Genomic DNA, 27,657 nt, shown 5'->3' with positions numbered 1-27,657 from the left:
TGTTCGGATTTCATACGTTTTCTCAGAAATATTTACTGAAATGATATTTCCCTAATTTCTTCTTTTCTTCTTTTTTCTGTATACATTCCCTTTTTGTGCAAAAGGTTTTACTTTTCTGTAATCTACTTCTAAGTCATGAACAGTTATTTTATTTTTCCATAGGTGTGTATAATAGTTCATTTTCCTCTAATACTTATGATCCTTTGTATTTGAATTTTTGAAATATGAGGAATATCATTTGTTTTGTGATATATACATATGCTTATACATATATACAGATGTGTGTATGACCACTCCCACTTTATAATGAATCACACCTAATTATTCTAGTAATTTTTATATAATTTTTTCAATTATTTGCGATCTCGGGTTTTTAAACATTAGTCTACTATATGTATTTTATTCCATATCATGATTCTTCCATTCTATTAACATCCTATATTACAATCTGTTTCTAGTAAGTATAGAGTAGCTAGGTGACACAATGGATAGAGTGATGAATCTGATCTCAAGAAGACTCATCTTCCTGAGTTCAAATCTGATTTAGATACTTATTAGATGTGTGACCCTTGGCTAGCCTTTTTAATCTGTTTGTCTCTGTTCCTCATCTGTAAAATGAGCTGGAGCAGTAAGTGACAAACTACTCCATTATCTTTGCCAAGAGAACCCCAAATGGGGTCCAAAAGAGTGAGACATAACTGAAACCTGAACAACAACAACAACAACAAAAACAAGTAAATAGACAACAGCTAGATGGCACAGTGACTAGAGCACCAGGTTTATAGTAAGGAAGACTTGTGTTCAAACATGGTCTTAGACCCTTACTAGATGGTGTGACACAGGGAAAGTCATTTAACCTCTGTTTGCCTTAGTTTTCTCATCCATAAAATAGGGATAAAAATAGTATCTACATTGGAGAGTTGTGAGAATCAAATGAGATAATTGTAAATTGCTTGGCATAGCACCTGGTACATACTGTAGAAATGTTAGCTGTTATTATTACCATCAATAATTATAATTATTATAATCATTATTATCTGAAACATCCCATTACTATTTTGATTAGTATTGTAATAAATCTATAAATGACTTTATGACTTTGGATAATATAATCTTCTGTCAGGAAGCAGAACTAGAACATAAAAATAAAAATTGCAAATTATCCAATTTCATTCCAATCTAACACACACACACACACACACACACACACACACACACAACGACAACAAAGCTTCCTCATAGATACCCAGAAGAACAACATATGGCCTTGGGACTGATAAGGTGTCTGTCAATGGAAAGCTTCAAGAAGAAAGGTTGGGAATATTGTAGAAAGGATTCTTGGGTAGGCATGAGATTCATCACATTACTTCTAAAGTCCTTTATAACTTTATAATTTTTAGGTAGTAGGAACACAGTATTTACTATTTATTTATTAATGTAATTGGACTTTTAACATGCCTATTGGTTAATTCATTTTAGAAATCATAAATATTCCCTTTAATTTTGATTATTACTTTCTTGGAGTATGTTTTGAGAATTCTAATTTCTCGTATTTATTTTTTTAACCAAAAATTTAACTCATTGTTCTCAGGCAATTTTTTCCTTGTCTTATTAATATAAGCAGAGAAGTTTACGATTTGCCTCTGAAAAATGTTTTTACTTTATCCCAAAGATGTCTCTAATTTCTTTACCTTTTTCTATAATTTGGTATTATTTAGCAATTCATTTTTTGTTTCCATCTAAGGTTGCATTTTTATAATATTTCCTTTTAACTTTAAAAAGCAAGTTTTAGGGGGAAGCTAGGTGGCACAGTGGATAAAGCACTAGCCTTGGATTCAAGAGGACCTGGGTTCAGATCTGGCCTAAGACACTTGACACTTACTAGCTATGTGACCCTGGGCAAGTCACTTAACCCTCATTGCCCTGCAAAAAAAAAAAATTTTTTTAAAAAGCAAGTTTTAAAGATCCTGCTATTCTGAATTTATTTATAAATTAAAATCATTGCGGGCACACTCAACTTTATTTAAATGTGCCATGTATTTTAATAAAAAAAAGAGAATTTTGCACTATGTTTCATTATTTCCGTAAACACTAGAAATCTCCCCTTTTATATTAAAGTCCTTAAATTCTTCCTAGTTTACTTTTCTGTTTGGTTCCAATTCAGTCAACAAACATTTGATAAGTGCCTAATGTGTGAAAAAACACTGTACCTGGTACTAGGAATTTAAAGACAAAAGCCACACTATTCCTGCCATCAAAGAGATCGCGTTTTATTGAGGGTCTACAATATGTGCAAAGGAATTTGAGACCTACAAACTGAAAGATAAAGAGAAGGCTTTAAGCAGAAAGTAGTACTGGACTGAGCCTTGCAGAAATTAGAATTCTTAAGAGTAGAGGTGAAGAAGCAATGAAGTCCATTACTGGAAGATGTCTTGATCAGCAAAATATAATTTGATGAGAACACAGAATACCTCAAGAGCAGTAATGTGAAATAAGATTGTGAAAACTGCAGCCAGATCGTGGAGTGCCCGGGTTTGTTTTGTTTTGTTTTTAAACTCACTGAGGAGTTGTATTTTGTCTCAAAAACAATTAGAATTTGTTACATTCTTTTTAGTGAGGTGGTAAAATTGACAACCATTATTGTTTATCTGTCCAAATCCTTTCATGATTCAGTTAATTTTTGCTTTAAAATTTTAGTTGCTATGCCATAAAGTGTATGACTTTAATACTTACATTTTTAATCGCCAAGCCTGATGTATTCCTCTATTTGATATAACTCCCTTTCTTACCTCTTTGAATGCTTTGTAATTTTAATTTAGCTTTTCCAATAGCATGACTATAGCTATTCTCTCTCTCTCTCTCTCTCTCTCTCTCTCTCTCTCTCTCTCTCTCTCTCTCTCTCTCTCTAATCAGATAGAGCAGAGTAAGTGCTATTATTACTGGCTGTATACACTTTTATGGATGTGTCTCTATCTTAGGTGTGTTCCCTTTGGGCAGCTTGTTATTGGATTGTGAGTCAATTCATTTATGTTCAAGGTTATAACTGTTAAACTTAATTTCTCTTTGTCATATTTTCTATTGGTTTTGATCAGTAGGGAATATGAGTTAAGTTATTAAACCAGTTATCCAAACCTAACTGTAGCCTAACATAGTTTCTCAATTTCTACTCTGACCTTGATGTTTTTCAAAATATTTAACTACCTTTCCTTCCCTATATATTTGAAATTTTTGCTTTGAGATTCTATTCTCTCTCTTGCTCCATCATTCTTTATCTATGGTGTTTATAAACAAGGTATTCTTATACTCGTTCCCATATTTTTGCTTTTTTAATATTTCTACAGGTTTTATTTTTATTTGCCCCCATGCCACCAAGACTGTTTGTATCTCTTTGTCATTAAAGCAATCTTGCTTATGTTGAGGTGTCCAATCAGCATTCTAAAGCTTTTCTTGCTTTGAAATTCTCTTGTGGTGATTAGTAGGATTTAATCATAGCAACATTCCTATTCTCTCATGTCTTCTTATGCCACTGGATCGAGTGTAAAAATAAATGGGTGAGAAAAAAGGCGTTACTTGACATTTAATTTTACAGTTATTGGTTAGGTTCAATTAACATATTTCTGTTCAATTAAACAGGTGTTTATTTAGTGCTTACTCATACCCAGCACCTAGCAGAGTACCTTTCACAGGACTTGATAGATGTTTATCGAATTAAATTGAATACTATGTTCACTGTGATGAACTATGGGGGAAAATACCCTTCGAAGGGCTCACAGTTAATTTTGGGACCTTGAATAATCTCTGCCACTTCCCGACTATTAATCAGTTTAATCCTGCAATAATATATACCATGTACACATCTTCTTGTTATTTTCTTCTCCTTTACTTAGTTCCATTGTCAATAAACTAAAAATATTCTGTTATGGAAGTGTTTCCAGATGCTAATGATTTTGCTTTATAGAGTTAATGATCAGTAGCTGAGTGATCTCTTGCACTGGCAATCTTTATATGAAGAAAAAAAAAGTTCAGTCTGTTTGCATGACTGTTGTAATAACTGCAGATTCATGTCTTTGGGTACAAATAGCAAGAACCGCAAAATACTTATACTGACTATTACAACCTTTAAAGAAGATTTGGCTTTGTCTGATCCTCACATTATGTCACTGTGCATGTTATCCAGCAATCACACATGGGGATTCATCAATCTGCCTAGACGTTTCTTTCCATATGACCCCCTTTTCCATATGAGGACTGGCCATAAGAATTCATTAAAATGAATACATAACCAGACCGCATCCTGTACACTTCTAATCTTTATCAAATCATAAGCATCATCATATAATATGTTACATCATGTCATGCATTATATCATATCATCTTTGCCTAATGCAAACACATACACACATACATACGTACATACATACAAACATATACATGCACACAGAAATACCTCATTCTTTTTCCTTTTACAGTCTCAATATACTTAGTTCAGGTAGGACTCATATGTCATGGTTTTAAGGCCCTTCACAATTCTGTTTTTCTTAATCTGGGTTCTTCTCTGCTCATGGTTCTCCCTAAAATGAGCCACCCAGATCTGAATACATTACTCTGTCCAGAATATGTTTAGTCACTAAAATGTGTTATAGTGTTTGTGAACTACTGTTATTTTCTAGAATTTCTGGCAAAGGTCACTTTATTGAGGAAGAAATTCATTTCATAAAATCTATTATTTCCATTGACTTTGCTGTAGTTTAAGTTTAGAAGAGTTTTCTTGACTTTTGTTTTGCCACTGGATTTTGATGACTGGAGGAGACAGTGAGGCTGTCAACCTTCCACAGCTCTACATCTCTGCCTCATTTAAATCTAAGGAAATTGTTTTTTTGATTATTACTGAATCAAGCTAATCTATCATATATAATTAAAGTCATGTGTGTTATGGGATCCTTCACTAACATCTTAGTCTCATTTGTTATCATGGCATATATATGATGCTGAACTCTTGAATGAAGTCTTTGTCAGTGAAATGAAGGTATAGTGTGTCCTAAAAAAGATATAAAAGCCTGGAAATGCCTTGTGTATAGGCCAAGGACTAGCCTATCTCCTGAGAAACTTATTACCAAAACAATATTAACTTTACTGTTATTACGAATTCAATAGTGGAAAAGATTCAAGAATATGAAGAATTGTGTAACTTGCAGAATTTCAAAACATTTCCTGGATTAGTTAGACAAAGTCACAGATTTACTTCATTAAACAAGAATGGCTGTGTTTCCATAACTCCTATAGTATTTATTTTCTCCCATCTTTGCTAAGTTACTTCTGTTGATACATCTAATAAACACACACATACATATGTACACACACACACATACATATACCTAGATCTTTCTACCTACATGTATGCACATTTAGATACCCACATATACATACATACATACATCTATGTATAGAAATAGATCTATGTATGCATAGTTAGATGTTATTTTCATTTTTTTTCTCTTATTGTTTGTGGTTATGAACCCTTGTCTGGATGGTTGTTGTAAGTTTGTAATTTATTCTTTTGAAAACTACTTATATACTTTGACTACCTGTCAGAGATGTAATGAATGAATCAGAATAAAATAAATTAGTTGAACTGAAAAAAATAACAAATATCATACTTATCAGAAATGTGTACTGAAATTTTTACATATCTATATTTCCTTCTTCCAGTATTACTGACTTTCAAAACTTTCAAATAAAAAATGTCAGTTTTGCCCTATTTATATATATATATGCATATATTTCTGTTTTTTATATATATATTATTTATATATATATATATATGCATATATTTCTGTTTTCTTATGTGTTCCCTACCTCTTTAGGGCTTTGGAAGATATATGTTGCAATTCTCTTCAAATTTTTTAAATGATGTGACTTTTAATATTTACATTTATATTGTTTGTCTTTTGGAACATAATAAATTATATAGTATTTTACAGCTATCTGAAATATTTCTGCTTTTCTAAATATATTTTCACCACTTCCTTTTTTATAAAAATTCATGTCCTTAGCAGATTGTATTCTTCTGTTTTTCTATCAGAAAGTAAGCTTTTATAAGTGTTTGCTATGAGCCAGGTGTTGTAATAAGTGCTTCAGATATAAAGGCAAAAATAGAACTCTTCCTTTCCTCATGAAGCTTACAATTGCATGAGGAAGCTTATATAACACTGGCACACTGACTAGTTAAGTATCACTGATCTGAGATCACAGCAGCTGAAGACTTCCTCCAATTCTTGTCCATTACTTGCCATCTGCTTTCCCTGCTTTTGTTTCTCTGGGGATCCCTGACTTCTCAATAAGTTGGATTAGTTAGAGCAACTTACAGAACCACCTTGTCAGAAGAGAAGGAAGATCATGGTCCAGTGGATGCACCATTGGCTCAGGAGTCAAAATACCAATGTTCAAATCCTAGCTCAAACTATTTCAACTAGAGTGTAATTAGAGGACCTTTGATGTCCCTCAGATGTCCCTGTAGATCTATGATTTGGTGAACCCAAATCAAGCTTCCCTTTCTGTAACTGTAGTGTGTACCCTAATTTTCGTGAGCCATATAACAAAGAATATTGAGATTTTGGTTCCATTTTTTTCTCATACAATTCTCATCTCTCCCATTTAAGTTTAAGCTTCTTGAGGACATTAGAACCATTATATAGGTATATATGTACATATAGTTGTATTCATATGTATATTATATCTTAAAAATCAGAACAATATTGTTCTGAGTATAGCTGTTTAATAAACATTTGCGTAATTAATGATGAAAAAGACTAAATGAGTGAATTAAAGTTTGAATGAATCAGAATAAAATAAATTAATTGAACTGAAAAAATAACAACTTATATTTTTCTATCTCCTTTACAGTTGATGGTGTTTGGTCTTGTTGGTCACCATGGTCAAAGTGCTCAGCCACCTGCGGAGGTGGACACTATATGAGAACTCGTTCATGTACAAACCCTGCCCCAGCATATGGAGGAGACATATGCCTTGGGCTCCATACTGAAGAGGCCCTCTGCAACACACAACCATGTCCAGGTCAACATTTAACTTATTTCTCTTCTTACTGGTGTTGATTTATTTTTTCAGTTCTGGATAACACTATCCACAACCCATTAAATAATAGAAGATTAAGAAATTCAATATCACATACTTATATTTGTATACTATATTAACTGGTCATTATAAAGTTATTCTTACCAGAACAAAAACAAAAATCAATATATCCAGTTAGATAAGAAGAGAAGAAAACATGGATCATAACAAGCTTATGACAGAAAAATTAAATTTATATTGTAAAAAATTAATTATTCATAACTATAACTAACCTAGAAAAATTATATATAACTGTACTTATGAAAAATTATGATTATATGAAAAACGATAAATTTAGAAAAATTATAATTGGGCCGTAAGTCCCTTTGTGGTCGCCATTCAAATGTGAAATATTTTTGAATTGACTAGCCTAATTTGGGGGGCTAATCTGACTGGAGGACTAATCTGGGGACTTTTGACTATTTGGCTATCTGACTTCGTTAATTTAATGTGGGCCGTTTGTAAAGTTCCACCACACTGCTCCCAAACTGATAGACTAAAGATTAAGAAGCCTCTTAACTAAATAATCAAAGCAGAGTTTATTTACGAGATACCATTTCAAATTAGGAATACAGGGAAATAAAGTGTACAACCTGACTGCTTTCCGGTGGTCTCTTTCCACTGCTTCTCTTTCCCGCCTGGAACTTCTTGAATACAATAAGGGCCTTAGCTGCCTTCGGCCTCAGGGCACGATACACTTTCCCTGGTCAGCTTTTTTCTTCTAACTCCTCTTAATCTTCACTTTCTCCAATCTGTACCCTGTGCTGACCTGCTTCTGTGCTGCCTCCTGGTCAGTCTGTCTGCTTCGTCCTGTCCGCGCTCCCCTCCAGTCACCCCTCTATCTAGTCCATCCTCGAGTCTTCTTTTTCCTAGTCCGTCCCCTCTCTAGTCTAACTCCCAGGTCTATATATACACACCTTTTCTTCTCTCCACTCAAATCTTGGGGCTTCCTTCGCCCCCACAGACCAAGCTAATCCACCAGCCAGAGCTGCAGCTGGGGGGGGGGGTGCTCTCCCCCTTCACGTGCCCCAGCACAGGCCATCCAGGATCTTTCGGATAGCTCTGCTCAGGTTGGAGGGAGCTGGGGGCTTTTTTTCCCCCCAGCTGTCTGACCTGGCGTTTTGTATAGCCCACGGGGCTTTTTCCACTCAGCTGAAGCTGAGGAGGAGGGGGAGAGACCCTGAGGGCCTAAGGCTTTCTAATCTCAGCCTAAAGGTAGGGTCCCCAAATCAAAATAAATTTCCACAATATAGAGATATGATCTGAAATAAAAATGTAAGATTTTGTTGCCAACATGGATGAAGCATGGTCAGGGTTTAATGGGCCATGTCAGGATCATGTATAGGAAGCATCCGATCTGGAAGACTTTTTACTATAACTTTTAGTTAATTTAAATCAAAGAGTTTATGAACAAAGATTTTGTTTGAATATCTAGGATGTGTAGGGGGTTCACCGTAAAAATTACACATTGTTTCCCAGCATTTTACTCTGAATCTAGAAATGTTTTCTTTCATATAGCCAGCTAGAGATGGTGCTTTTTGTCCTTCTTCCTTCCCCCCCCCCCATTTCATGCCTGCCTGTTTCATCTCTCCTTTTGTGCATACTGAATTCAAACTCATATTATTTTTTGTATACCTTATCTCCCTACTAGGTTTTTAGTTCCTTTAGAGGAGGCATTGTCGTTTTCTTCATCCCAGTATATCCAGCATCTAGTTTAGTACCTCGCACATAGCAGAACACTTTACGAATAGAACTTTTTCTGGAAAAAAAAATGAAGTTGACTGAATTGTCATTTCCTTTTAGTTTTGGAGTTGATATTTTGATTTATTTCTAAGTGTCAAAGGCAAAGTTAGATTTCTTCTTTTCCTTGTACAATGCAGAATTCATAAGGGCAAAAGAGTTACTTTTTTATTGTCTTACTTTTGTGGAACTTCTATCTCAAAAATTGATGTTTAGGTTATAAGAATTAATTCACAGGATTTGATTCTTAAAGCTTAAAATGATAGCAAAATTAGCATCATTTCTTTCATTTCCCAATAGTCAATATTAGAAACACTAGTGAATGTAATACATTAGATCAGGTAACTTAACACCCCTTTGAATTTTGGCCATGACCAGGGTCCTTTCCTTGTGATCTCCAGTTACTGACTGGGGGTTTTAGAATAAATGGCCTAATAGTAGAAATGGGAAAAAATCAGTTTGGTTGCTATACAGATCAGTCTTTCCTACATTAAGTGAGTGGCATTATTATTTATAACTAAAGATAAAGGCTGTTGTGGTAACTGAAAACTTCAGTTCACTTCCTAGAGCTTTCTCCGTAACAAAGAATTATTGTCTTGATATTGAAGATTAGCTCTGGAGGAATTGTTAAGCAAGACATTCTGAAGGATTGATCTCTTTCCATATATACACATACACTGTGCAGTGGGGTATGTTGCTTATTTTGTGCCACAGTACTGATAGTTTTTGCACATTAACTACTACAGAGGCAAACATATTTTTATACTATTGGCCAAATGCAAGTAAAACCACTCTAAATAAATTAGAAAAATGAAAAAAAAAAGATACACTGAAGTATAAAAAAAAATCCTGTATTTTGTGTGGGGCACATTTATTTAAGGCTTGGCTTAGAATCCATGGCTGTTGACTGATGGGCCTTAACATTAAATTGCATTAAATAAAGGCTTGATTTTATACCATTTTCTTTTGGTGGATTAGATTTTAATGTGAAATATTTTCTGTACCTTCCCTTTCTTCTTCTTCTGGCTCTTGCAGATAGCTGGTCTGATTGGTCAGACTGGTCTGAGTGTGACTCTTCTGGAACTCAATTCCGGGTCCGTCAGTGTATCATTTTATTTCCTGTGGGCAACCAATGTTCTGGAAATACCACAGAAAGTCGGTCTTGTGTTTTTGATTCCAACTTCATTCCAGGTAAGATTAAGTATCTATATCTATATATCCTGATTAAAAAGTAAGCTGTATTAAATCATTCACTTATCAGTGCAAAGTTATTTAAATTAATATTAAGTTAAGTATTTTCGATTAGAGAAGCTGGAAAGTCCCACTGCTATTTCTAGATGACACTAATAGTCAAAAATTTAGAGCTTAGGGTTTCTAGTCCAACCTTCTTATTTTACAGATGAAGAAAATGATGTTCAGAGTGCTTAAGTGATTAACCCAAAGTCACAATAAAAAGCATTGCTTGAACCTTAAACCAGGGCTTCCAACCCCAAATCTAGTTATTTTCCCACTGTACCACACTGCCTTCTAGACATAGCAATTGTATTAGAGAATAGGTTAACTCCTTTATGCTTTTAGGTTGACAACAATACAGACACATATACATATGTATCCATATGCATTTATACACAGGCACATATACATGTGTATATGTTACATTTTTCTGGAATGTGTAAGTAAACCTTTGGAATAAGAATGTGGCATTTCAAAATTGAATTATATTACTAAATCAAATTCCTGCTTTTTCTTTATGTATATGACTAAGATAATTTTATTTGTGAGAGATCTTTATCTTTAACTATATTCAACATTACAGCACATTGTAGATGCAAAACTAGCGCTCTTCATTTTAATATAATTAAAATTTTGATTTTCAATTCTAACAAAGAAAAGAAGTATAGAACATTCCAGAGCTCCCTTAATTGCCTTGTCCCCTGGGGACATTAAAACAGTGAGGTAGCTTCTAGTTCTACTGATATCCCACTTGCAGTTCTGGATGTGACATTACATAAAGGAGGAGGTGAAATTGTTTCTCTGATAAACTCCTTTACTTGGCTGGTAATGTCTTCCTTTGATGTTTTGTAGATTGATTCCACACTGCAGGAAATAAGACAATTTGGGTTTTATATAAAAGTGAAGATCTAAGGCAAGCAATTGACAGGCTATGACTATTCACAGTTTCACAGCTGGTGATGGACAGTTTAGCAGAAAAACCAACACAACCTCTGCTATTATTTTGAAGTTAATTTAATATATTCAGCCAAAGGAAAGATACTTCAAGTATCTGATCTTTATGGTAGATTCTTTTTTTGCAGTCAAGGTAGTCTCATCAATTATTGATGGATGAACAGTGAAAATCAAAACAATATCCAAAGGGCAAAAAAATTTAAAAAGATAAGCAGGCATAATTCATAATTTTCATATAAAGGAAAGCTTGGGCATATTTTCCAGGATTCTTTCTATTAAGGATTATCTTCATAATAAGCAAAATTGTGAGAATTTGGCTTAAAGTGCCTCCTATATGCAATAAGAAAACAACAGAAAAAACATTTTATATCTTTTTATATTATTTATATATTTTATATATTATATATTGTTTGTTCTTTCAGAAATATCTGTTGCAAGATCAAGTAGTGTAGAAGAGAAAAGATGTGGTGGTAAGTTTTTATTCTTTATTAATGTCAGATTCACTTATTTCTAGATTTTCTACCATGCTATTTTACCTCCCATGGTTTCCATTTTGCTTTCATTCCTGTTGGCTAAGAAAGGCAGACTCTAAGTTACTAGAGACACTCTAGAGGCCCCAGACTCCCTCTGTGTCAGCAGTTGTACTAATGGGAAATAATTTGTAAATACATGAAGCCTTCAGTTAGATTTCCCATGAGTAAAGTGGAGTTTAAGTGATTTGTTCAATTTGTAATCTCAGTCCAAGTCAGAAAAAGTCTCAAAACTCAAAACCTGACTGGATGAAGATGGAACCATACATTCCAACACCATGTATAGAATATATAGTGGCCCAGGAAAGTTGTTAATCCTATTTCTTTCTTCATATTAGAAATCAACTAAATAGTATATCTTGTGTTGATTGACAGCCAGAAATTCCTATTTATACAGGAAAAATCTTTCCAGTGCTGTCAAACTCAAATAGAAATAGATGCTGTCAGGCTACTTGTAGAATTAAAAATCCACAAATTAATGTTATGTATCTTGTATTCCATTTTTATTTATTTTGTTCACCATTTCCCAATTACATTTTAATCTGGTTCAGAGGAGTACCTAAATTTCACACCATTGCTGGAGTGTATTAAAGGAAAATAGCTGACAAGGCCAATATGGTGCACCTTGGGCAAAATGACTTAATATTCAAGTTGAGGATCCTACATAAAAGTCTTTTCATAGTCATTGCCCAACAGGACTATACATTCCACTCCTGTCAAAATTTTTCACTTTTCCTATTGCTCTCCAATACCCTCCACAGAACCCATCCCAGAAATTCACTAAGTAAAGAGGCTTCCCCTTGTGCTTGCAAAGTGGTTTAGATCAGCGTTTGGTGTTCGGAAGAACAATGTCAGATGCCTGCCCCTTGATTCATAACCCTGATTTAACAGAATATTTATCTAATGGCCTAGAGCAGACTTTTCTGATCATCCTTCTGCTGTCAGATTCTAAGAAGCCATGTGTTCCCTCATATGAATCCTCCTATGGCCTTCTTGAGGATATCATATTCATTGATTGCACCACAAAATAAATTATACCCAAGAATAAATTGACTGTCTATGAATTATCCACCTTGTAGAATTAACTCAGAACCTAAGATTTGGTAAATCAGAGCCATTTCAGAACAGGGCCACCAGTGACTAGAATCCATAAACTCTCCTTGAATGTCCATATCCTCTATACCTGGTGACAGAGATCCCTTCAGCTTGACTTTTGCCTTAGAAAGTGGAGGACTCTGTTCAGGGATTACATCATTTCTAACATTCAATTCATAATTGTTTGAATCATCCAAACTAGGCTTAAAGAAAATGGTGAACAATGCATAAAGCTGGTTGTATGATTATGCACAGTCAGGTGACAGATTAGAAGAGAACGTTTCTGAGGGTTGTTAGATTCTCTTCTAAAACTCATTCAAGTACGTTTTATATGTCCCTTTAACCTGCATGATCCAGATAACCTTAAAACAGAGAACCTTGCCAGAATGGTCAAAATCATAAAGGATTTTAGTGAAATTCTCATTTCCTTCTGTGCCCCCAGAGATCTTTAGGAATTATCAAGAACAATCAGCTTATTGTACCTACTGAATGTGTATCCAAATCACCCTTAGAACAACATAAAACATCCTCTGAGAAAAACAGAAATACTAAATGAGTAAAAAAAAGGGGGGGTAGGATTTCCTAGGCACTCATATTTTATTAGGCAGAAAAAAATGTGTTGCTATTGAAATTCTCCTTTTTATATGGCTATTTTAGTTGTTTGCAGACCTTGATTCTATGTAATTGATGTAAAGATGTCAGCTAGTGCTAACCTTCTCCAATGCACCTGCAGAGATTATACATTTGACAAATAATGAAGTATATGAATATGGATTATATTAATACATCTAATTTTCATAATAATAAAATGAAGTCAGGGCATCAGAGGATATTTTCATTTGGACATACTCAGCCATAATATTGACCAGGGCAGTTCCTAATAGCAATATACAGTGTGTATATATACATTATATATATGTGTGTGTGTGTGTGTGTGTGTGTGTGTGCATGTGTGTTTATGTATATATATATATATATATTTACATTTATGTATGTATATATATATATATACAAAGTGTATCTATATGTACACATATATATTTAAATGATAACACATTCAAAATTAAATCTTGGGGCAGCTAGGTGGTACAGTGGATGGAGCACTGGCCATGGATTCAGGAGGACCTGAGTTCAAATCCAGCCTCAGACCCTTGATACTTATTAGCTGTGGCAAGTCACTTAACCCCAATTGTCTCACCAAAAAAAAACAAAAACAAAAATGAAATTAAATCTTGCTTGTGAGAAAATAATTATTAATAATAGATTTTGGGGGCAGACCCAGAGATCATTTTCTCAGTCCTTTCCCTCCACCCCCTAGCTCCCACCCACTCCAGAAAGTGGAGCTCTCCTTTAGAAATTTCATCAAATCTCACCTGGGACAAACCCAAGGGAACAAAAGGCATGAAAATAAATTCTTTTGTCTAGATCAGTGAAAGACTGATGGGATTAAACTACACCTAGATAATGGACTTTGCTTTAAGCAATTTGAGTGAAGGTCTTTTGCATTTTTTTCCCTGATGTCACTTCTAGAGTTCATTTTTATATAGTCTACCTTCAAATCACATCAACCCGGGCAGTTAGGTGGCACAGTAGATAAAGCACCAGCCCTGGACTCAGGAGGATCTAAGTTCAAATCCACACTCAGACACTTGATACTTACTAGCTGTGTGACCCTGGGAAAGTCACTTAACCCTAACAGCCCTGCAAAAAAAAAATAATAATAATGTCAACCAACAGAATTAAATGATGCTAACCAATTACCTTTGATCAATGTGTAATGGCCTGCTTCTATCAAAAGAGCATTAAAAAACCTTGGAAGATTCCATGAAGAGTCTTTGGTGGACAACAAGGGTCTTCTTCGTATTTGAGGTCTTCAGGGTCTGCTGGGTTTTCTGGGTTTTTCTCTTGGTTCTCTGGAACCACACAGTCTCTGTCTCTCTCCATGCTTTCTCTACCCCACAGCGTAAGAACATGAGAAGTTAGGGAGACACATGGTCTATCCTTTATTGGTATAATATTAATAAATCAATATCTGCTTATACAACTTGTGTATGTACCTATAGCAATTTTTAAAAATTTCAAAAACACATGCTCAACTGGCCCTGGATTCAGGAGGACCTGAGTTCAAATCCGACCTCAGACACTTGATACTTACTAGCTGTGTGACCCTGGGCAGGTCACTTAACTCTCATTGCTCCACACATACAAAAAAAAAAATCAAACACATGCTCATCTCATTTTTAGCTCCACTAGGAGAGTGGATTTTATCAAGGAATTGTTAGAATAGTTCCTGGATCACTTATCGAACCCAATTAAGATTTTGAATCTATCTAGCTCAAGAAGTGACTAGAAAATTTATCTTGGAAAACTAATGAGTGCTAAAGATTTATCAAGACCTTTTATATTGCTGCAAACTGATAAAATGACCTGGAAATTAAAAAAAAAAAGAGGGAAGAAAAAATATGCATTAATCGAAATCCTTCTATAAATGATATCTGATGTTGCTGTCCAAATGGATTCTTATGACAACATTGCCAAATACACTTCTTAAATTCATGAAGATTTTAATTGTTACATGGATTATTGTTTTCAATTTCTTAAGTCTACAGCTGCTGGCAGGTCTTTAAAGAAGATCTTCTCTAGTTTCTAGAGTTGCATTCTTCAAAGTTGTGCTTCTCCAGTCACTTATGGCAGTGTAACTCCTTTAAGGTTCCAGAATAAAATTAGGGATCCTATTCCTATATCTTTAAAGCTTGTAGACTACTAAGAGTCCAGTGTTGAATCACTTTGGGAAGGAAAATAATGCAAAAAGGAATATATCAATGTTGAATCTGAAAGACTTTAGTAATTGTCTGGGTGACTCATGTTTGCATAAGTTTCTTTCCTGGGAGGTAGGTAGAAGGATACTTTCCCCCTTATTGTCTAGGAAGAAAGTAAGGTTCAGAGAAGTTGAGAGACTTAGCTATACACAAATAAGCATTATATCTGGGACTAGAACTCACTTTTTTTTTTTTTGGTAGAGCAACGAGGGTTAGTGACTTGCCCAGGGTCACACAGCTAGGAAGTGTGTCTGAGCTCGGATTTGAACTCAGGTCTTCCTGAATCCAGGGCCAGTGATTTATCCACTGTGCCACCTAGCTGCCCCCTAGACCTCACTTCTAATAACAAGCTCAATGTTACTTCCTGGTTCTGGGATGCCTAATAAAATAAGGCTTATTTCCTGAACTCCTGAGACCCTTGCAGTCTTTTGCTCTACATTAAAGGATTGGAGGGCATGGAATATGATATTCCAGAGGGCAAAGGAATGGGGATTACAATTAGTGAATCACAAGACAAGACTAAAAAACAAAGATTGAGCAGCTTATCCACCATACCCCTTTTAAGGAAAGGGCACTTCTAAGATGAAAGTGCCATGTTTTCATCAATAAATTGATGGCTATAGAGGCTATCTGAAGGTGTTTCTTACAGCAATTTAGGTGGCAATGGCATGCTATTTAAAAGAGTAACCCTAACTTCAAGAGTATCATTATAGCTCCCTTTTATAAAACATTTGGACATTTACAAAGCACTTTCCCCAAAACAATCTTCTACAGTAATGCTGGTATCCAATACTCTCATCTCTGTCCCCTCTCCTGGACACACACACAACCTTTGAAAGATGAGAAAGTCACTATAAAAATAATTACTTAGGGTTATAAAATACTGGTCAAAATCCTGCCAAGACTTGAGTCTTCTGACTCCAGAATCCAGTCCCTTGCTGGGACAGTATTGTATTGATCTGATTTTAGTGTGTGAATTATGAGTTGGGAAGATTTAGCCAAGAAATCACTTGCCAACAGTTTCCTGTTCCATACACATTGTGGGGGTGGAGTAGTGTGTGATGCAGAATTTTATTACATGTAGTATTCAGTTATCCAAGCATCACCAGGTTGAATCTATCAGACCCTTCAATAGTTTTGGTATTGTTAGTAAAATCTTTCAGAGACCTTGCTTTGGTATTTAGTCATGATATAAAGCAGTTCTAATACAGAGATAAGGACAAATGAGTTAATAATAGCTGAAATGGCTAATATTTATAATCCAATAAATATGGCTCATAAGAAACAAATCAGATATTGTTAGAAGGGATAAGGCACTGAATTTATACAAATCTATTGAAAATCTAGTCTATATAAGTAGGTTTGGGCAGCTTTTCATTTTAGGTGAATTTACATTAAAATACAAAATTAAAAGGAGGCTTTTCATGAAAATGTAAATACCTTTGTTCAATGTCATAAATGCATTTTCTTATTCAGGTTTAATAAATGATACTTTGAGGAAAAAGCACATTACTTAGAAGGTCTATAAATACAGAGTGAATACTGTATCCACTGAATACACCAGGAGAAAAAAAAAGGGAATATTCTTTTATGAAGGTTACAAAAGGAGGGACTTTTGCTAAGATGTTAAATATTTGGTGTTGTATAAAAAGCAGATTATAATTTCTAAGAGCATTGGCTTGGAACATACTTGGTCGTTCAGTAAACAGTCTTGGGGAGAATGATATCTTAAAGGAAGAGACAATAATTTCTTTTATTTTGGGAGATCCCCAGGACTTCTGTCATCTGAGGACTTTGGGCTTTTACATGACATGTCTGTATGAAATATAATATTGCTTTGACTATATGCTTTTCAGAGTTCAACATGTTCCATATGATTGCAGTGGGATTAAGCAGCTCTATTCTTGGTTGCCTTCTTACCCTGCTTATCTACACATATTGCCAGCGATACCAGCAGCAGGCTCATGATGCTACTGTCATCCATCCAGTCTCACCAGCTCCTCTTAATACAAGCATAACTAACCACATCAACAAACTGGATAAATATGATTCTGTAGAAGCCATCAAGGTAAGAAATTGGAGAGACAGTATGAAGGCAACATACACACATGTGCACACACACACACACACACAAACACACACAATGAAAGATTGAGTCAATTATCTAAGGAGTTCAGGTTTCAAGAATTCTTGCTTTAAATCTTTAATTATATTAGATGGAAAGAGAGGAGTTGGGGAAAGAGAGAGAAGAGAAGAGACAGACTGAGAGAAGGAGAGGGAGAAAGAATGAGAGTATATGATAAAGGTATACCAAGATAGCATCAAATGAAATCTTGGTAAATATTTGAAATCTTTGTGAAAAATCAGAAACTACTAAACTTTAGTAAAAATATTATGCTTGTCACACTAAATTCTGTCTCTTCTATATCCCTAAAAATGCTTGTATATTCAGAGGTGAGTTATAGAATTAGAGCAAATTAAATAGCTATGCAGAAGTGAAGAAAGTCATATAAATAGAGGTAATCAAAAAGGAAACAAAAAGATTCATGAGTTATTTTCAGGAAAGAATAATTAGGTAGAATTCTGGGAATATCATAAAATAAATATTTCATGGGACTCTACAGGTTTTTTTCTTTTCTAATTACTTAAAAAATAATACTGTATGTTTTTGCATATCAGAAGAATGATGCTTGGTATGGAAAATAGTTGATAAATTTTTAACTTTTCCAAGGGACACATGACCCATCAAGCCTCACTAGCAGCATTTCTTCTTTAAAACTGAGGGAATGGAGATTGAATTTATTTGCCATCCAACATATGAGATGCACAAGCAGGAAAGCTCTGGAGGCTTTTGATAAGTTCCCTTTCCCAGTATATCATAGCCTATAATTGAGTAGAATTTATTTTATTGAAGGGAATTAAACGTGGACATTCCAAATAGGCTCATCATTTCCCTTTCAATCTTTGTGTTTCTGTCCTTATTTCTCAGAAGTTTATTTTTCCCTCTATTGCTAAATGCCTCTCCACCATAACTTGTTCCATGAACACCTAAATATTGAGAACTTGAATCTCTAAATCTTTGTGTCACAATTTCCTGAATTATCTATGTTTTTTCCTCTCTATTAGCAGCAGTCCAACCTCATTTGGACTAAGACTTGATAGTTTCCTTTTCTTTTGTTAGGGCAATGAGGGTTAAGTGACTTGTCCAGGATCACAGAGCTAGTAAGTATCAAGTGGCTGAGGTTGGATTTGAACTCAAGTCCTCCTGAATCCAGGGCCAGTGCTCTATCCACTGGGCCACCTAGCTGCCCCCACAGTTTGCTTTTTACATGGGTTGCCTAATTATACTAGCAACCAGAATGAATGAAGTACATCAACTAAGTTAGATGAAAAAAAGACTGTGAGTGACAAGGTTCTCTATTTCTGAGGTGTGTCCCTGGAGAAAGCCTGAGGGAAGTATTGAGCTATGCTTTAATAATAAGTAATTGGGTCATAGATCTAAAATTGTAAAGGACTAAAAGCTAATCTAACACCATCTTATGGATAAGGAGACCGAGGTCAGGCAGGTGAAGTGAATTAAACAATGGTTACATAGAAAATAAGTGTCACAGAGAGGATTTGAACCGATATTCTATGATTCTAAAGCCAGTGCTCTTTTTACTCTATCATATTCTTTATAAGGGAGAATTCTTTTAAGAATTTTACTTAAAGCTATGGTCCAACATGCCATTTAATGTTGACCATCAATGTTATTATGGGCATATCAGAGAGATTAGAATTAGAGCACAGAAAAACTCGAGTTGTAGCCAGTCATCAAATTTCACCAGGACTTGACTACCTTGAAATTGATGATCACAAATTCCATTTCTTTGAGATATTTATGTTGAATTCTTTCTGATCTTTCATGAATCATCTGGTAGCTGTCAAAGTACATTGGATTTGACAGGGACAAGAAACTTATTCTTAATAGCAAATTATGATCCTCTAGGAACAGACACATTATACTAGTAAAATATGGAAGAACTATCTTATAGACAGAGGACAAATGCAGAAAAGGCAAAGAGGAAAAAAAAAACAGTGGAAAGACGAAGACTGAGGTTTAATAGGAAAAGCTGAGCAAATTAGCACACGCCTTTTCATATATGGTACTGTGATGGCCACTATGCAGGTAAAGAACTAAGCAATGTTACACATTTCTGTTCTTCAGGACTCATTGGAGTGAGCTAAACTTTCTAGTAGATCACTTTAATTCTCTTCAGAATAAACTGATTTACATTTCCTAATAGTTACTGATTTTAAATGAAACTTCAAAAGGATATTTTGAGAAATAGACCCTTTCCAGATATTCTTTCCAACAGTGTTGCATATGATCTGGAAATGATGAAGGTGGTGGAATATTTTATTATTATATTTCCCCTATGAGCTGATATAAGAACACAAGTTCTCAGAAAGTGCTACTCCTTACTATAATGTATTTCAGAAGTATAACTTAGTGAATTTTTTTTATCTTTCTTACAGGCATTTAACAAAAACAACTTGATCCTAGAGGAAAGAAACAAATACTTCAATCCACATCTCACTGCAAAGACCTATTCTAACGCCTATTTTACAGATCTCAATAATTATGATGAGTACTAATAGTTCTTCTATTTTGGGTCTCTTATAATTCCCCTGTTCCCCAAGGCCTGTGCTACATGACTGCCCATGTGTTTGAGGCTTCAGAGATGAAGTTTGGAGACATTTCAAGCACACTTCAAACCATCAGTGTCCCATTGCTGCCAAAAATACGTGCCCTATCACAACAAAACTCTGTGTGACATCATGAAAATTTGGTCAGCACCTGTTCATATTTGAATGAGCCATGAGAAATACTGTATGCCGCTGTGTGTGAAGTTTTATAATTGTGGTCAGTCAAATTTCTCTAACAAATTGAGGATTATTTTCTTGAGCTTTTTTTGTAATTGTGCTACCTGCCTTTGGAGATTCCATTAAATATACTACCATTGGCTTCCTTTAGGTATGCCCTTTCAAGATATTCTAGAAGACAAATATGAGCAATTAATGATGAATCTCTCTAAATTGAAGTATTTAGATCTACACAACACTGGATAAAATGTCGAAGGAAAAAAATTACTGTACAGATGTTCCACAGTGACCCCAGATGTTCCCCAATCTAAAAAATGTTCTGGCTGGAATGTTTGGAAGCAACATCTTTTTTTTGGATTGGAAATGGAATCTAGCCTGAGTAAGCCAGGAAACATGAGATGGCTTAATTCTGCTAAGAAAATTACATGAACCCTTGAGGCAACTCAAGCTTTTATCTTGTCACATTAATTATTTTTGTTGCTAGTTGGGGAAGAGGGTAGAGAGATGAGGTGCAGATTCCATTTGAAAGTTTCTACATGTTACTGGTTAACTAGTTTTTCCCCTAAAATTTGGACGTGCATGGCATTCCAAAGTACTCCCCTCCATGTTGTTTGCACAAGGGATCCACACATCTGGGCCATTGAGATGCTCAAGGAGGCCAACCATGAACTAACTAAGTGCATAATAATTGACTTACCATTCCTTGCTTGGCTGGCTAGGGAACAAATGAACAATACAGAACTGCTTTTCTGGTTACAAATCTCTGTTTGCCAATGCCTGGTTTTCTGACAAATATCATAACAGTTGTGTTATGAAAGGCAACTGTTGCCATCCTCCTGAAGTATCTGATATATGTTAAACAACTCCTGACAAGCATTAATGATGTTTAAATTGGGCTTCCTATAAGCCAGATGCTGTAAATAGTTAATACTATCTAAATTTTAAGCTATCATTTTCTGCCTGGAACTTAAGGGAAGGGCACTGAAAACTAGTCTTTACCTTTGGTGCCACTGCCCTTGTTCTCAGAGTACCTTCTGTTGTTACAACATGTCAACCTACATCTGAGGCAATTAACTTCAAGGATTGCCATACAAAGACAAAGAAATATCTGTCAATTGGCCCAGAGGTTCTGAGAAATATTTTTTGGTAAAAGAAACATTTCAGTGCTTTAGTATTTAGCACTATCCACAGACATTTCCCAGAAGGTTGAAAAAAGCCAAATTATTGGATGTAAACAGATGCTACACAACTGTTGTATTGTGTAATGCTATTTGAACGATTTCTTTTAAAGTGAAAACAACAGTAAAACTCACTTCACCTGAAGAACTCTTGGCATTCTGACAAAAACAAAACAAAACAAAAACACACAAACAAACTGATAAATGTATGCAGAAGTTACATTTAGCAGAAAACCAACCTTGATAACTTGCAAAACTGTACTGTAACTATATTGAATGACATAGATTCTTTTAAGGCTGTTCGGATGGGAAAGTCTTACTCTGTAAACACCTAGGCAAGAATTTAAGGTTAGAAAAAGCCCATGATCTACCATGTATTACTGTTAAATTGAGAAAAGTTTCTCCTCTATGCATATTTTTAAGGACTACTCTGTGGAGAAGTTTTAAAAGGCAGATGATCTCTGGGAATCTGATGGCATCTGGGTGCAGTGCCTCCAGGGTGCTTCTCCAATGAAGAGCTCATTTTGTATCATAGGTGTTATTTGGATGCATCATCAGATTGTGTTGTGTGTATGTGGATTTATGTTTAATGAATGAAACGCAGAACAGCTTCCTCATTGTTTTTGCTATTTGTGGTGTTTGTTTTGATTTCTTCATAGAAGCCTCAGCCTATCCCATTACTTCTCCATAAAGACCAAGTACTATCCCTGGTTAGTTCTTTATTTCTATTTATTTCTATTTCCCCTCTAAATGATTTTCTTGTCTTAAGAAGTGATGCTATTTTTCCCACTAGGAAAAAAGAAAAGTAATGCTTCCAGTTCAATTCACTAGATGCAAAAGTTTTTTAGAATGATAGTCAATCTGCTATTATAATCAGTTTTCTGCAGCTTCTTGTGGGGCGGGGGGGGGGGCGGGAATAACAAAATTTTCACATAAATAACATACAATTTAAAGAAACCCACTGCCAAAATCCTGTACTCTTATTTCCTACAGGCTATTCAAGTAGAATTTTTTCTGCATTCCAAATTTTACAAATTTTAAATAGTGGCAGTTAGCTTAGAGAAACTAAAAAATATACTACTTGAAATATTTTAGCCATGTGATTTTTAAAATTTTTTCAATAATTTTATACTCCTTTCATTTGTGTATATATATACTTTACTTGTCATATCTCTTGTTGATACTACACAATTTGTCCACACAATAATAACTGAACACCACTAAAAGAAAGCACATATATAAAATTATTCTTTTTTATTATAAAGCATTGCATTTCTGCAAAAACTTTAAGGAATATCTTGACCCCTTTTCTTTCCTTATACAACTTGATTTTCTTTTTCCACTGAAATGAAAGCTAGATACATAACCCATACCACCTTAATGCTATATAGAGTTTTGAATCTTTGGAAGGAAGGGTGAGCTTAAATGATTTTAATCAGAGTTCCTCTTATGATATTCAAATTGGTTAAAATGGAAGGTTAGGTGAACTTCACTATAAAACTATCTTTTAGTCTTACAATTTAGATTCTTTTGTAGTGATTCCTGCTAATGTTCAAAGTTAATCTCTCCTTAGATGATACAGTAACTAGAGTAGTGAACTTGGAGTCAGGAAAACTTAGGCTTAAATCCTACTTCATCCATAGATTGTGACCCCATAGGAGTCACTTAATATTATTGGGCCTCAGTTTTCTTTATATGTAAAATGAAGATTTTGAATCTTATGCTTTCTAAGGTTCCTTTCAGTTTTAAGGCTACAATCTAAAGTTTCAGCTAATATCTATGCTAACAATTTGTAGAATAGAAGAGAAACCAAATTCTAACACATTATTTTAATATGTATATATTTCAAATAGCTCCAGAGATATGTATATAAGAAAGGTGGACATCTGTTAGCCATTTAGGAGAGTAACATCAAAAATGAGCTTCAGAGGTCTTCTCAGAGGTCTGATCTACCCACTTGATAGATAAGGAATGGTCCTATGGTAATTATACTTATGTTAGTATATACATACACATGTATATTTAATTTCAATCTAAGCTCGTATTTGTTTTATGATTTTAGATATTATATCCGTCATCTACACTTCCCCACCCTTACAGAAAATTTTGAAAATTCTAATCAAATGGTTTTCAATTAGGATTATAGTGTTCATAGCAGAGCAAGAAAAGAGTGTTTGTTTTTGTTATTACATTAAAATCAGTGAAATTCTAATGAAATTGAGAATGGAAGGTGTAAAATGTATTGCTAAGAACATTACAACTCTGAAACATCTTGAGTAAGATATGTGAATACATGAAGTATACACACATAATAAAAAGCCCATTTCACTCATATAGAAAAAGGATTCATTAGGCCTATTGAATTAAAAAATTATGCAAAACAGAAAAAGAACAAGTATAAAGCAAATGCTGATATTTTTCACTTTAACAATATAAAATCTCATTGGACCATTTTTTTTTCTAAAAAAAAAAAATCCTGTGATAACCCTATAGAAAAGCAGAAAATGCCATCATTTGCGTGTACTCTTGAAAGCATTCTTAAATCATTGAATCTGTGAGATACAACATCAAAATGATAATATTTTAAGCTGAGGTCATCTTTATTTCACCAGTTGACCTCCGAAACAATAGATAATATGAGTATTCAAATATAATGAAGTGAAAATTTTTGGCCCTTGGTTGTAGTTTAAAGAGTGGATAAGGCTTTAAACTTACACTGTTAAGGAGCTTGGTTTTCTGGATGTCAGTAGAAGGAGACACATTTGAATTTATTTTAAAATATATATAAAAATTCATAGTTTTATATAAAGTAAAATGGATCATTTGGCCCAACTGTTTTCTTCACTATACACTACAAATTAAACGTTTTCTCCTTTCAAGTTACTAAGACCTTAGGATACTTAGAAGTGTTTTCCTCTCATTTTTCAGTAAATCAGTGCAGAAGAAAATTTCCCCAAAGCTTTCAAACAGATTTCCACATCAGCTGCATATGTACCACAACTGTGCAAATTTCTGTAGCCTCTGGATATCATTTAACACTTCATTGTGTTTCTCTTGCATGAATTTTTACTGTAACATCACCTGTATCTTACTGCAGTTTTTAATCTCTCTACCATTGCTATTTACAAAGCCAGTGCCACAGAATCCTCTCATATAAGAAAGCTTTGGGCTAGATAGCAGCTAGCAACAGCTGTAGTGGGTGAAAGTGTTGTTCTGTGCAAATCTAAAACCAAAAGTTCTTAGTATGGAAGACTTGCTATTGGTGTTACTACATGATCGGTAAATTTTAATAGAGAGGGAAAGTATAATTGAAGTTTATTTACATAAAACACTGGCAGCTGACCCTTCTGCAAGGGAGGACACTCTTATAAAGTAGCTATTCCTATTCATTTGTGGTTGGTGATTTCTGCTAAGCTTCTCTCACAGTGAACTAAATAACATGTAAGGCTAAGAGTATTTAAGTAAGGGGAATAAGGCCACATTTTAAACAATTAAAGGTTACATATATTGGAAATTCAATGATATCTGTTTGTCCTTTCAGGAATTCTAAGGAGGGTTACCTTGGTAATAGAGTTAAAGCACCTCATGGTAATTATGTAGATAGAGAAGAGGAAACCTGGACCATCTATGCTGACTTTATTTAAGATAAACTCAAACAATATAAATTAATTTTAATATAAGCCCACAGAAAACCTAACCTGGGAGGTAAATATACTACTAAAATATATTAAATCCATTGTACTTTGACATGATAAAAAAGTTGTTTTCTTTTGTAATTGGGTGATTATACCTCACATGGAGATTACCTATGTCATTCTACCTCTCTTTGGGTCCATAAAAGAGAAGATGATTAAGTTAAGAAGATGATTCTCAACTCAAAAAAGATGGTATAGTGGAGTGAGAGCTGGACTTCGCAAGTCTGAAAACCTAGGTTCAATTCCCATCTCTGCCATTAAGTTACTGAATGATACTGGGCATGTTACCTTGCTTTTCTAGGTTTTGGTTTCCTGTAAAGATAGGTTAGACTAGCTGATCTCAAAGGCCTTTCCAGTCTATTGCGATCCTTCAAAGAAATATGTACATGAAGATGTAGTTGATTTTCATAGAAATTGTTTTTAAGCAATATATTTTCCTGTGTTCTTCTAAAACACACAAAATATAGTTTATTATTATTACTTCTTTTGTGCTTTGCATTATTGAAATACAATGGAAAAGACTAAATAATTCAGTGTTATTTATTGAGTTTATAGATGATTTCTGAAAATAGGGAATTCCTCTTCCTTTGTGTGTGTCTCAATGGGCAAATAAAGTTGATATAATAATAAAACATAAAACTAACTCAAAATAAGGTCAATTCAAAATATCCATCCAATTTAACTTGATAACTGACCAAGAAAAATGATAAAATATGAACAAACCAAAATTAGGAGGACCTAAATCATAAACTGATACAAATTTCTGGATATTCATAGTTCTAAGGGAAAGAAGAATTTTTTTTTTAATTTCTCGAAAATCATATTGGTTTAATCATGCCAAATGTTTAAATTCTGATTCAAGAGTTCATTTCCAACTTGGGCAAATAATATCAACTCACTTATATGAGATTACAAAACAGTTTGCTTACATCAACCTTACGTTTAAACTATTCCATTCTCATATGTGATAAAATAGGTTCAAAGAAGTTATGCTATGGTCCAATGTCACAAAACTAGCATTTTTAGGATGAAGATTTTAAGTATATGTTACATACACACACACACACACACACACACCCTAGATCTTCTGTTTAATTTTCAAATATACCCTGGTTTTACCTAGTTGAAATTGAGATATAAATAGTATAAAATGTAAACATATAAGGAAAATGGTAAGGTAACCTTGAAAATACATTCCTAATGAAAGAAATCTGCTTCTTTTTCTAAACTAAAAGGGTTACAGGAGAAAAAATACTACTTCCTTCTTTGCTAACATCAATTTCTTCTGTTGCAATTTAACACTGTGATAGTTGAGACTGAAAATGATGCTATGTTCAGATAAAAGACTCACAGCTGGAAGGGGAATCCTGATCTTAAGCAATCCAAACTTCATCACTTTACAATTTCTCCAAGGCAAAACACCTTCCTGGGCCATTTCTAGGATAGGTATTTAAACTTTCCTTTGAGAAACGTGAATTAGTGCCTTGCAGAAGGTCAGCATTTGGTTTTTTTTTTTTTCATAAGTATATTTTTGTTCCAATCAACAAAAGAAAAGATATTGGAAATATTTTTAAGAACTTATTTTCACATGTCTCTTTGAACTCAGGAATGGCAAATGATTAAGAACGCTAACTTCATTATCTGATGTTAATGAAGCATCACAGCAAGTGCTCTGTATAGACTTCACCTTAGAGAATTTCATTGTTATTTTAAAATATTTTTACATGTTCCAAAGAACATTGAAAGGCATGTTCTGTATAAGCATTGTCATCACGATGCCTACAGACATTAGAAGCTTTTGTTATTATTCCTGTCATTGCCTCATCCATAGAAATCCATAAAAATAGGAAAGTTGGTCACAGGTCACTGGCAGCTGAGGTATACATGGTGGGGTGGCAGAATGTAGGATGGTTTTGGAGATTAAGCCCAACTTCTGATTCTTTTTTTTTTCCAGTTGATTTCAAAGCCACAACACAGAGTTATAAATTCAGGGCACCACTATCTCCCATTATAAAATACAGGCATTCACCAATCCCACTAAACTCCTGCTCCTTTGAACCAATACTATGGATCTAAAATGACTTCTAACTTTTGTACTGTGATAGAAAGGCTTTCAATGAACCCAGTAGCCTGTGCATCATGTAAGAAAATGCCTATGCCCTGACCAATGCAGGATTTGTTTAAGTACTTGTTGAAGTCGGTAGTCTTTGCACCATTTAATCTATGTGGGAAGTAGCTGAAGATGTCAAGTCAACATTGCAACAGAGGACTCAGCAGCATCTCTTTGGGGAATCAAAAAATGAACATACGGAAAGATTATTTCTTCATTAAACCTCCAGTCATACCTTATTGTTTGATGTCTTTTGCATGATGTTACTATTGTCCTCAGAGCAGTTACTTTTGTTTTTTTGTTTTT

General features: G+C 34.4%; 1 protein-coding gene across 3 annotated transcripts in view; it reads left to right on the top strand.

Annotated features, from left to right (window-relative positions):
- The window catches only part of SEMA5A (semaphorin 5A), a 664,838-nt gene extending 642,399 nt beyond the window's left edge, over nucleotides 1-22,439 (top strand). For all 3 annotated transcript variants that reach the window (XM_043978814.1, XM_043978812.1, XM_043978813.1), the window contains 5 exons: nucleotides 6,904-7,074; nucleotides 9,907-10,062; nucleotides 11,481-11,528; nucleotides 17,359-17,570; nucleotides 20,021-22,439. In XM_043978814.1, the coding sequence (XP_043834749.1) occupies nucleotides 6,904-7,074; nucleotides 9,907-10,062; nucleotides 11,481-11,528; nucleotides 17,359-17,570; nucleotides 20,021-20,140 (707 nt within the window). In that variant the 3' untranslated portion in view covers nucleotides 20,141-22,439. The remainder of the gene's footprint in view (nucleotides 1-6,903; nucleotides 7,075-9,906; nucleotides 10,063-11,480; nucleotides 11,529-17,358; nucleotides 17,571-20,020) is intronic.
- Nucleotides 22,440-27,657: the final 5,218 nt, after the last annotated feature.

The sequence above is a fragment of the Dromiciops gliroides genome, chromosome 1 (assembly GCF_019393635.1).
Source record: "Dromiciops gliroides isolate mDroGli1 chromosome 1, mDroGli1.pri, whole genome shotgun sequence".
Classification (NCBI taxonomy): Eukaryota; Metazoa; Chordata; class Mammalia; order Microbiotheria; family Microbiotheriidae; genus Dromiciops; species Dromiciops gliroides.
Note: the sequence above shows the minus strand (reverse complement) of the source record. Positions and strands in the feature narration are given on the sequence as shown.